General features: G+C 32.3%; 1 protein-coding gene across 1 annotated transcript in view; it reads right to left on the minus strand.

Moving 5' to 3' along the window:
- Positions 1-1,679: 1,679 nt before the first annotated feature.
- Positions 1,680-13,219, minus strand: part of LOC149805610 (uncharacterized) — a 28,034-nt gene continuing 16,494 nt past the window's right edge. Inside the window, exon 4 of the mRNA XM_089950244.1 lies at positions 1,680-8,118. Within this exon, the coding sequence (XP_089806370.1) occupies positions 6,056-8,118 (2,063 nt within the window). The 3' untranslated portion in view covers positions 1,680-6,055. The remainder of the gene's footprint in view (positions 8,119-13,219) is intronic.

Here is a 13,219-nt window from a genome sequence, read left to right on the forward strand (position 1 = left end):
AAAATGTCGGATTCGCCCCCCCCTGCTGCTGTCCATATAGGATGTATTGTGCATAGTTTGAAAACAAGCAGACCACCAATTGGACTCAACGTGCTTTTCGCTGTGCGAGATACATTTGCGAGGTATGTTGGTATCTTCTGAAAACAATTGCAGTTTTGCACTAAACCATTACAAGGCGGTCTACACTTCAGCCGTGAAACTTCATTAATTAAATCAACATAATTGACGCATGACTCAAAACCTTACTTTAATCACTACGGCAAAAAAAAAAAATATTGTTTCACAAGAATATCTAGTTAAACATACATAAAGTCTAAATAGAGTAAAGACAAATATATATATATATTTAAGGGACGATAAGCTATGAAATATAAAAGCTTTAAACACGTATTAAACACACGCAAACAAAACATGTTAAGGCAATATAAAAATAATGCAAATAAATGGCAGGTAAGTTGTGCCATACAGTCTAATACGAGCAATTACGGTTGATTGTGTGCCGAAATAAACAGGCCAAGTTAAAATAAACAAAAACAACACGAACAAACGAAAACGAAAACAAACAGAACGTCTTCAACGATTACATATGCTTCCTTTATAACAGATACTGCTAACATTACATATCAGGCAGGAACAAACGGAAAACGAAATATTTAGCCATTTGAAAGGAATTCAAACATAAAATGATACAATAAACATTAAATTATAATCGCAAAGTAAATGTATCAGAAACTTTTTAAAAAGCAAATTATTACTTTTTATATTTACTGATTGTTCATTTTCATTCTTCAGAAGCTGATATTATTTGCGGCCCTTAGAATCTCAAAGGATTTGCTTAATTTTGTAGTTGTATCCAGCATGAACATTACCAGAAACAAAATTCATGTATTAGAAATTGCCCTCATTGGGGGTTACAGCTGAAACATACATGAGAAACATGCATTCAACTCATTTAATTGTTACACTAATTTGTGTATGTAATACAGTGTTCTTGTTGACATGGACCATCACAATCTTCAAAGTCATCAGTATGGAACGTTTACTAAAGAATACAAAATATGTATTCCTTACTTTCATTGTTATGGAAATAAATGTACTTGTATCGAGGCTGAGCAAATTATATTATGAAAATATGAATTCGATGCATACAATACATGACCAATGTTAGCTATGCATGATATATATGCCATATAGATATTTGATATCTGCCATATATATATATATATACGCCATATAGATATTTGATATCTGCCATGCTAATAATCTATGCTGTTAAATCATGAATCGGAAATTAAAAGTTATTTTAGTCCAACACCAGGGTTGAAATTGAATAAAAAATATTAGTTTAACGGTGAGAGCGATTGGAATTAATATGTGTTCTCGCCTTTCAAATTTACAAAATATGAAATAGTTCTAAACTGATACAATGCATATAATTTTCCCAATAAATTTTTGAACAAACTCGAAAGTCCGTATAAGTATGTAAGCATTATTTAATGACTCCTTTGAGACTTTATCCCTTTTCTCGGGGGGGGGGAGGGGGAGGAGAGCAATGGGTTCAAACATGATTCTTTATTAACTAGTTGTATTGGATTGATAAAGGTAAGTTTAATCATCTGCCTTGTATTCAAGTTGCAAATGAACCTTCATATTGATAAAGTAATCCAAAACGAAAGAGGTACAATCATCAAACTCTTTTTATTGCAACTGAAACCATATATGTATAAATGTATATTTAAATACGTAACATTTTAAAAAAGAAAATGTTGTGCATTTTGTCAAAAATATATTCTGCATATATAAATTGTACACGGAAAATGTATGTAACTATCCAATCATCTATTTGAATGATTTGTACACAGTTTGCAAATCAATTTTAAATAAGCTTAGCATGTATTCATTGAACGAAGGTGGTACAACCTCGTTTAGCTGATGCTATTGTTATTTATATTAGAAAGGAAATATTTGTAGTGGTACATATCTAAGAAATTCCACCGATGTTGATGCAGAAAAGTGTTAGTGTAATTTGTCTCCTAATTTATAGATATTAGGAGATTGGTAACAAGAGAAAATAATCACCTAAAATGACAAAAGAATATAAATATTATCAATTGATTAAAGAAATAGTTTCTGTATTAAAATTGTATTAATAAGTGAATGCTCTATATAGTGATAATATGCATATTTGCATGGGCATACCTGGTTGCATGCATATGCATTATGCGTATATAACGGATGTATATTATTATGTGTATGTATTTATCTATGTGCATGTGCATGTGCGTATATATCCATGTACATGTGTACATAAGTAAATGTGTAGGTATATGTGTGTATATATATGTGTGTATGTGCACATAGTTATCTATGATTGTGAATATATATGGATATATATGTAGGTGCATGTACACGTACGTATTTATGTATATGTTTACTTGTTTACCCGTGTCTGTGAATGTGTATGTGTATGTGTATGTATAAATCTAGTTATGTGGATGTATATGTGTAAATCTTTGTATATATATATATATCTACATGTCTGTATGTATGATTGTGCATTTAAAAGAGTGTGTCTATGTGTATTCAAAAGAGTGTATCTATGTTTGCTTATGTAAATATGTTTATATATGTATGTACATGTATATATGTGTATATATGTATGTGCATGCATATGTGTTTATATATGTATGTGTATGCAGACATATGTATCTACATATGTGAATGTGTTTTATATGCATGTGTATGAGAACGTATTTATACATGAATGTGGATGTGTGTATATGCCTCTCTCTCTCTCTTTCTCTCTCTATCTGTATATATATATATATATATATATATATATATATATATATATATATATATATGTATGTATGCATGCGTATATGTGCATTTATATAGGTATGTATGTATGTATGTATGTATGTAATGTATGTATATATGTATGCATGCCTGTATGTATGTTAATATGTATGTGTATGTATGTATGTGTATGTGTGTATACATGTATGTATGTTTTTGTGTATCTGTATATGTATACGTATGTATTTATGTATGTGTATGTGTGTATGTATGTATGTGTATCTGTATATATGTATATGTATGTAGATATATGTGTGTATGCACATGTATGAATATATGTATGTGTATATGTATGTGTGCATCTATGTATGTGTATGTACATGTGTGCATATATGTATTTTTATGTACATGTGTGTATATATGTATGTGCATTGTATGTATATGAACTCACATCAGCCTAATGCGTAACTATCCGTATCAGTGTCGTTACGGGTTTATTTTCTTAGAATAAGTAACAGAAAAGAACAAAAATTAAGAAGATTTGTAAACTTCAACAAATAATTTGTTTTCCTTGAACAAAAAGCAAAAAAACTAAAGGTATAGCGAATTAAATAAAAAAAAAAAACAATCCTAACACGATATCTGTAATTGCAGACAAAAGTCCTAATAATTTAAAGTTTTGAATACAATTCAATAGAAATCCAAATTAAATCTAACGCTCAGGGTGTTGATGTGCCAAGAATATGTTTTTGAATCACAGTAATATAATTCCAGGTTGGAATTCCCTATACATTCCAGTGAACGTCTTTCCAGGAATATTATTGGAATATGACCATATGTATTTTCACAGAAAAATCATATGGATTAAAGAATTTGAATAAAATAAATTCCCTGCACAAACTAGTTATAATACAGCTTGACTCTGCTGAATCCTACACCACGAATGAAACATTCTTTAGGTAACAGGAATATATAGTATTCCGCCTGACCTCAGGTAGCAACTGACATTTTCGATAAAATAACAAATATTTACCTAATGGAAAATAACTTTATAGAAACTTCTCATTACTTAAAAAATAGAATCGAAGTTATAATAAGAAATGTATAACTAAAATTAAATTATACAGCTTCGACTATGTAAAATGCTCAGAAACATTACCTGGGTAAAGTTGGACAAAACACTGCCTCAGTAAACTGTTATGAAGTACTGCCATAACATTGTCGTATGAAACACTGCCCGGTACAATGGCATGAATCACAGCCCGTGTAAAGTTATTTGAAACAGGCATTGTTTCATACCACTTTACTCAGCCAGTGTTTCGTTACAGTTTACTCAGGCAGTGTTTCATAACACTTTACTATGAAGTAATTTATACCACTTTATTCAGACGGTATCTCATTAATACTTTACTTAGGAAGTGTTTTATATCAGGCAGTTTTTCATTATATTTTACGGAGTAAGTGTTTCATAATATTATTTGAATATGAGCATATGTATTTCCACAGAGAAATCACTTGAATTAAAGAATTGGAAAAAAAAAATTATCCGCACAAATTAGTTATACTGCAGCTTGATTCTGCTGAATCCTAAACCACGAATGAAAGATTCTTTAGGTAATAAGAATATATTATCTTCTGCTTGACCTCAGGTCGCAATTAACATTTTCTATAAAATAACACATATTTACCTAATGGAAAATATATTTCTATAAACTTCACATTACTTAAAAAAATAGAATCGTATTTATAACATGAAATGTATTGCTAACAGTATATTATAGAACGTCGACTATGTCAGGTAGATCACGAAAATTTAATCGAATTATGATAAACTTGACCAAGACCGAAATCAACATATTTACTTCTATTAATAATGTTTCTTATAATAAACCCTTATTAAGTAGTGTATATTTTAACAATATATTAGTTGTATAAATATAAAAATTGAAAAACAATAAATAAGTTCAAGTAGAAACAAACTTGATTTTATATCAGGTTAAGTCAAACATACAATGTTACATCACATTATATTACAATAGATTATGCTAAACTACAAAGTCAAAAAAACTATCAACCAACTCATATTAAATATGCATAACAGCGTATCAATATGTAGCAATATATACGTAATGTTCCAACACATAGACAAGACACGAATTATTTATTCAGTTTCGTATGGGTGATTATGTTATGAATATCTGTACATTTTTGTTGTGTATTTTGCCATGACAGTGAACTTTAGAAATTATTAATAATGATGATATTACATAATTAATTTTGTACACAATTATAGATTATATCTTACGATATCAAGTGTGCACGTAGATGGCATATGATTTATAAATTATATTGTCAAATTCCTATTACTAAAACCAGTTGACAAGTTTAGGGTAGTTTCTCATTAGCTGGTATAATCAGGTGGTTTCTTATAAAAGTTCAGTTATTTATCAATGGATGGTTTATGTCAGGTGATCATGTACTGTGAAATATTTGATTCAGTAGAAAGGCTTTTCAGGTGAGCTTATTGCGACATATAATTGAAATAGACTGTTAAAGGGTATATATTAAAGATAACTGAGCAATCAAACCTTTGCCAGTTTGGCTTCTTTTCTATATTCGATTCGTATTTCATGTGTTCTCGTCTAAACGTTAGTCTTCATACGTATTTAATAGTGTGCATATATACTACTTGCGAGGAGATATTTATTTGGAATATTCATTGGCATTACTAAGTTCTCACCGGACTTAAATATTAGTATGGCTGTTGTGCGCTATTAAAAGGGATTTGGAGAATGCCAAATTGATACTTCAGGACTGTAGGCCGACCAGTGCATTCTATGACCTGAAATTCGTCAGGAACATTCGATTAGTTTGAACGTGAATACATTTGTTTAGGATTATTTTGGACTAAACAATTAATGATGTTATTTATTCTTAGATGATTACTTTTTAACTTTGATAATTTAATTATATGTTAAGTTTTGCAAAGCTTGTTGGTCTGGCGTCTTCCTCTTATGTAGTTTATGAACCTAAAGTCGTAACAACTTGCAACATCAGAAGCGTGATACAATCGAACTCTTAGAAACTGTTGTAGGAGAAGTTACATAATGCTAGAAAATTCTAATAAAGCTGAAATATCTGCAATGTTTGGAAGTTCGATAGTTCTTCTGTATTTTAATCTGGGAAGCTCCATTACACGCGGTTTCGTTTTGGTTCTTCATTATCAGTCGTTGCAGCGTATTTGTAAATAAATATGCTATTCATAACTTATATCGGCCAGTTCAAGAATTTGTATGTGTTCTGTCTTCTGTAACTCACGTGCGAGATGGAAAGGCGTCTTTCCGTGTTTGTTTCTCACATTAACATCTGTTCCATTTACTCGGATCAAAATGTTCAAAATATCCGTGTTTTTGTGCATAGCTAAATGAAGCGCTGTGTCGCCATCCTCATCTTGTATTTCTATCACAGCTCCAGATTGTATAAGAATTCTAACGGCACAGATATTTTCCTCTTGCACAGCTGTTTGCAAAGGAGTTTGTCCACACGAGTCGCGTCGATGTATTTCATCTTTTCGCTGTTCTATTGCCCATGCAAGTAAACGTGTATTATTAGTACAGGTTACACATAATTGCAGCAAGGATTGTTTCTTCTCGTTTATATGTTCCTTCGTTTTAATTTTCTGAAACAATTTGAAAACTCCGTTGTGTATTTCTGATCTACTGTTTGTACTTCTTTCCGACAAGATCAATGCCTGGACCTCTATCACACGACGTATAGCCTCCTCTCTCAGCCTATTATCCCTCCACTTAGTGATTTTCCAGACTTTGTTGAAAACACTATCTATCAAAGTTCTGTGTGTTGATAACATTTCATTTATTGAACCCTTAGAGTTATTTAGCGCAGAAGCATTTTGTTGAAGAACCAGAATTTTTCTATCATCTTTTTTACCTCGTTTTTGAGAATACTTCTTCCACATTTTGCTGCCTAGAATATAATCTGCCAAGTTAGCTGCGCTGTCGGATGTATCGTTTTGTACAACGAACATTAACAGTGCTTTCCCTGTAGTTTTGTCTAGCTTTGAGACGATTTCCCAAGTGTATTTATCATCACATATGCTTTCAAACTTCCCAATGAAGGCACGTTTAAAATCGTCATTACTAAAAAGTTGACTACTACAAACTTTCTCGACATTACCATTTATAATTTCAGAAACAAATCTCTCTACGAGATGCGGAAATTTCTTATGTTTTTTCAACATCGAAACACTCTGGTCATTTTGGACAAATTGTCGTAATAGCGTCAAGTCGCATAGAGACAAGACATGTTTGAAAAGTTTGTCATTGTCGTTTAAAGCTAAAGAGTTAAAAATTATTAACTTTACAGCTACTGAGACGCAAGGGAACCTTATTAGATATTTGTTGTTTTCAGTCTGTTCAATAAATGCTTTTGGTACATCCTTAACTGCACGTTGCATTCTTTCTTCTTGAATCGAAATATCTTCATTGTTAGATTCCCTCAGAAGCCACTTAAATATTTCTATAGCTGGTTCTTTCAATTGCAACTGAAATTGATGTAAAGTATAAAAACCAATGTGGCTAACAGTGCTACAAATGAAAAGAATGCAGAATCCAAGAAGATTCTTTGTTTTAAGATCGTCAAGGTCTCGGATCATCTCATCGATAGGATTCTGAAAAAAGTAGATCGAAGAGCCCTCAACCATTTCTTCCTTATTAATGATGTAGCGTTTGACGTAATAGAAGAAATATTTGGCTGGAACTAACTGCACGCTTTGTATGCTGGTCTCCATTGGCAGTTCATACCCCAAACCTTTGCAGCGTGAATTCAGGACTTTTATTTTCTCATCATCAGTGCATTCATATTGAGCAGATATATTTAAAACGTAGCCCCCATCAAGCATACTTACTTTCTTTCCTTCGCTTAGTTTTTCCATGTACGACTTGTTTGAATATGAGAATATAACCTTCCAACAGCCTTTATAAATGTACGATTTAACGTCTTCCAAACATTTTATAATAAACTTATTATCATCTTCCAAAATATCATCCATAACGAGTAGTACCTTTTCTTTATTGTAGCAAGCACGGAGATGATCTTCTTGTTTTATACGAATTACGTTCCAGTCTCTGTGCTTGTTCTTAAAGACTTGCATCACACCATATAAGACACACGTTTTTCCCGAATAAGCATCCCCTCGCACGCCAACAAGACCATTATTTTCGAGAGTGTCTATCGCAACATTCATCGCAGCAGTTATAACAATACCTTTACATTTTTTGATCATCTTGGAATCGGTGCTTTCTGAAAAAATAGATCGGGTTTCTTAAAGTTGTCTAATTAATAGACACATATTTATATGGATATAAATATATGTGGTTTGGGTACTAGGTGAGTTTGTAATCGAATATATATGTAGATATGTATATAAAAGTATACAACTGTGACCTCAAGCCCGGTTTCCGTCAGACCTAAATCTTTCTATTTAAGTGAGATTACGAACAATGGAAAAGATACAAAATGTATAGCCAATACATAGTCCCTAGGTTGGGACTAAGCATATAGCTTTCACAGTGACAAAACAAATCCAGTTTGAAGACAAAGTTGGAACTAAATGTTGAAGAGGAAGCGCATTAATTAGGCAGATAATGTCATATCAATCTAATTTCGATACTCATTGGTCATGATTAAAGGCAGTAGCCCATTCTGCTTGCTGATCAAATATATATAGTAATATACGCAACGGCAAGTCAATGAATGCAATAGTGAAACTTTCTCCCCGGATCACATAACGGCCTTTTATATCAGAGGAAAATTTGAAACGGATTTAGGGATTAGTTTGCAACTTTGAGACTCGTCCACAAATAAGTCTCTCGTAATTTCGGCCCTTTTCTCGGATTAATCCGTACATCTATGTAATACAGCTGGGTATCTTTCGACTTTTGACACTTACCAGCGGCATTGAGATTTATGGCTGTCCTGTACTTATGAGATTGAATTACTTTTATTCTCTAATATTAAGGACCAAATTATTTGTTTCCGCAAACAATCTCAAAACTGTTTAATGACAAACTTAAACAAACAACATTAACAATTCGTTCCCTCGTTGTCCAGTTCTGATTCCTCAAGTGAGAGTGAGAGTAATGTTGAGTATATGAATTGTTCAACCCCTTAGCGTCATAAACAAGTTGATATATATATATATATATATATATGTGTGTTCGCGTCAATAAGCATATGTTCTGCTTAATTACAAATTGTTGCAATTTACCTGCTTCGGTCAGACTCTCGCTGTCTTAAAACGATTTCTTTGTACTAGCGTTAGAAATTTTACGTCTACGTATAAGTTTCGCAATGGACGTTCCTGCAAATTTGGATTTATGTTTCTTTCCTAATGTATGAACAGGTTATACCCTCTCCGTGCGTGTGAGTTGGATAGATCATTTTAATGAAACAAATAAAATATCAGGGGCGTCGGAGCTAGGGCGGCCCCAATAATTCGTCATGATAAAAAAGGTGTGCTTAATATGTACCATGTATCGGGTAGGACTTTACATGCAATAGACATATAACTGAAAATTATTAATGCACATGAGTAGGTAACAATGACAGTCTAGTGAGCAAAAAAAGAATGTTTCTCTTACATTGGCGAGCAACTGCCTTTTGTATTGGAGACAAAAAGAAAGTAGTATTATCCTCACATTAAAAGTCTACATTACTTTGATTTTTCATTATTTTATACGACAATGTAAACTTAGGAGTCATTCAATTATTGCACTTGCTATGTTAACATGAGTACACTGAATATTTTCTTTCATCTTCTAATTACTAAATCGATCTAGTAGAATGAAGAACCAACAACATAGTTTTATTGAAATCTGAATGGGTTAAACACCATTCCTGGGTTCACTATGATGAGGACATTTTATTTAATATTTCTTCCTGTCTGTCTGACTCTTTCCCTCTCTCTCTCTTTCTCTCTCGCTGTTTCTGTCTCTCTCTCGTTCTCTCTCTCTTTCTTTCGTTCTTTCTCTCTTTCTCTCTTTCTATATATATATATATATATATATATGTGTGTGTGTGTGTGTGTGTGTGTGTGTGTGTGTGTGTATGAGAACATTATTAATAAATAAAGCTAAACAGTTTTATTTAAATGAATTATGAAAATTGTGTTATTTATCATATAAAATACCATGATAAAATTTGCAGCAGAACACAACTTATATGTTATAAATTATCATCTGCATAATGCTTACAATAATATAAATAAAAAGTATTCAATAAAATAATTGATCATACTTTATCGAACATTTATTTCATAATACTTATGTTTCCAATTAATTAGTAAACTTATTTCTATGATATTAGTTGAACACTTTCTCTGTTTTGCTTCTTATATAACTTAGAATAATATAAAAGTATCAAAAAGGAAGTAATTGAATTGCCAATTCATAACATAGTTTACAGTGTATAACAAATATTTAAAAAACGGAAAGAAAACCATTGATATATTTTTGAGTTTTGGTATTCTTGTCAAATGTACGAAGTTTCGTGATTATGAACTTGATTTTTATGTGACAATTCTTCACGAAGTACATCGGATTTCAACAGCGCGTTGACATCTGCAAGTCTATTTCTGTTCTCTCATTGAATGTTTGAAATGAAAATATGGGACAAATATGAAGTCTTTCAATTGTAATTATGAAAAAGACTCAAAGGAATGTAATGTTTGAATTTTCTTCATTTTGATTGCAGTAAGGAAGATGTAATTACATTTTGAATATAGTCGAAATTAAGGAAGAATTTCGAAATGTGTTATTAAGCTTGAGATTCCATGACATGGCTCGTGATATTCGGATTTGCAAAACTAGAAAAATACATTTGAGGAAATTAAGGATGTAAAGTTGTAAGTATAGTTTTGCCATTCTTATTACCAGCTAAAGAAGACAGTTTAATCCTTATCATTTCAAGAAAAGTGTATGGCGTCTATATCTAACCTAAATCGGAAACATTGAATCAAAAAATTTAATGCGGAATGTAGCAAAGCAGCTGGTATGTTACAGTCCAAGAAACAACTGCTCTAGTTCATTCAAAGAAGTAGTTAATCAACCAAAACATAACACACACAATATAAGTATACATACTTGTTTTTCAACGTAGTTCATAATACACTATTGGGCACACGTGATTGCAATATGAAGTGAGCATAAATGGAATATCGTAAAAAATGAACGATTCTGTAAAGTTAACTGATAAAAAATGCGCATATTATTATCAATAATGTTGAACTCAGTTTTGAATTCAGTCTGATGGACCAAAAAAGTACAATCGACCACAAATTGTAGAGTTGGTGTTGTTTATTTTATCATGTATATATTAGCTAAAATTCGACCTTTGGTAGACATACGAGCAACCTTTAGACGACCGCGGTCGCCTAAAGGATATATCTAGTGTCGCCAAAAAGTCACACAAGACTTTCTAATGTTTCTGTGAAACTAAAACTGTATTAGTCTCTTGATATATATAAACGAGATATTAATAAGGTTAAAACTTATTTTTAAGTGACCTTTATTTAAAAGGATGCTTAGATGTTTAAATTTTAATTTGTATATATATATATATATATATATATATATATATATATATATATATATATATATATATATATATATATATATATATATATATTCGCGGTGCAAACTTTCGGCGACATAATATATGTATATTACGTATATCTTTGTTGGTAGCGTGTATGTTTATATAACTAAAACAGATTTTAAGTTTATTTTTGATCATCATCGTGTTACATATCGCACCGTTAGCATATGTAATGAAATACCATAGCCCCACATATTAGCTAAATATTTTGCCACTTCTAGGTTTAACCTCTGTAGTGAAACCTTCAAGCGTAATGCGCATGCTTATATATTGGCCGAGTCAGCTTCTGGAAATGCCGTCCTAATATTTTCAAAAATGATCGCGGGTATGCAGTTGCCTGACATGAAAAGCATTGTAATTATTACAAATGATATGCAGGGATTTGTAGACTTAACAGTGATCTAGTAGTGTAGCCACTAGGAAGAATATTCCAAAGTATGGAAGAGGTTGGTTGATCATGCAATTTGACTGAATGTGACTGTTGCTTGTTTATTCCGTCAATAACTTATGTTGCAAACTGCGCCAGAATAGCTCGCAGTGACATGCATCATTCTTAGATATAGTGCATACTGTAAATTAAAGATTGGCTTTTGATTTAATATACATGCAATTTAGGTGCTGGAGATACTACACAATGCCACACCATTATAGGGGTGGGGTGTGTCTCGTATCATTGCTTAGGGTAGTTTACCTACAAATGACTATTTGGAGTAACGTCATTTTCGCTCGTTAGGAAATGCATGACGATTACATATAACGAACACCGGGTACATATAAAATATCCCAAGGACAACACCCACCTCCCACGTCTTAAAAATAAAAGACAAGACATAATAAAGTGTTATACTTTATTTTTCCTGACATCCATTAAAAGGTACTTAGTTAATTAAACACCCTATCACCAAATACTAAAACCCCAGCATTAAAATAACACCCGTTCTTTTCTTTTCTTTTCTTATAGGCGCCCCATTTGGCCGAGTAGTCTAAAGCGCTCTCCATTATGGATCATTGCCATCTCACCTCTATCTGCGTAGGGTCGAGTCTCAGATTCGGCCAATGTGGGTATGTCAGAAAGCTTGCCAGTAGCTTCTCGAGGGTCGGTGGTTCTTTCTGGGGATTTTCCGGGTTCTTCCTATACCATGTATAACCTATCGTGTGCTTAAAAATGGCATTATACCCTACAACAACAACAACTTTTCTTATATGTGTGATTATTGATAGAATCCAGGATAATTAGTGGCTCACTTGGTAACTTGATGTATCTCTTGTACCTGACTTGACCATGCTTCTGGTGCATGACCTTTGTGTTTGGATTTGCACTGACATAGAAACATGATTGGCCTGCCATGATGGAGGCCACTGGTATCGTGTATTATATATTTCAGTGATTTTCACTATCAACTCGTAACGTGTGACACATATTTTGAAATTAAACAAATGATGAACACTGGTGTAGTGTATAACATGAGAAACACATTGGCAAAGTGTGTTAATCAACAACGTTCGTAACTTCAGAATGGTTGATTATTAGAAATTTACACACAATGAGGTTACCTCCACTGATGTCTAAACCCTGCTGATAACCCTTCATACCATTTCTATATTTCTTCAAAGTTACTAATCGGGGATCACGTCTGAGTGGTATGGTATTTTGATGCAACAAAACTTTCTCTCATACATAATGCAAGAGTCAATTAGGAAAGGAACGCATGTCAAAGCACTTCGTTTCTTTGTTTGTGTTGTTGTT

This window comes from Sinohyriopsis cumingii, chromosome 2 (genome assembly GCF_028554795.1).
Source record: "Sinohyriopsis cumingii isolate HCF-2022 chromosome 2, ASM2855479v2, whole genome shotgun sequence".
NCBI classification, from domain to species: Eukaryota; Metazoa; Mollusca; class Bivalvia; order Unionida; family Unionidae; genus Sinohyriopsis; species Sinohyriopsis cumingii.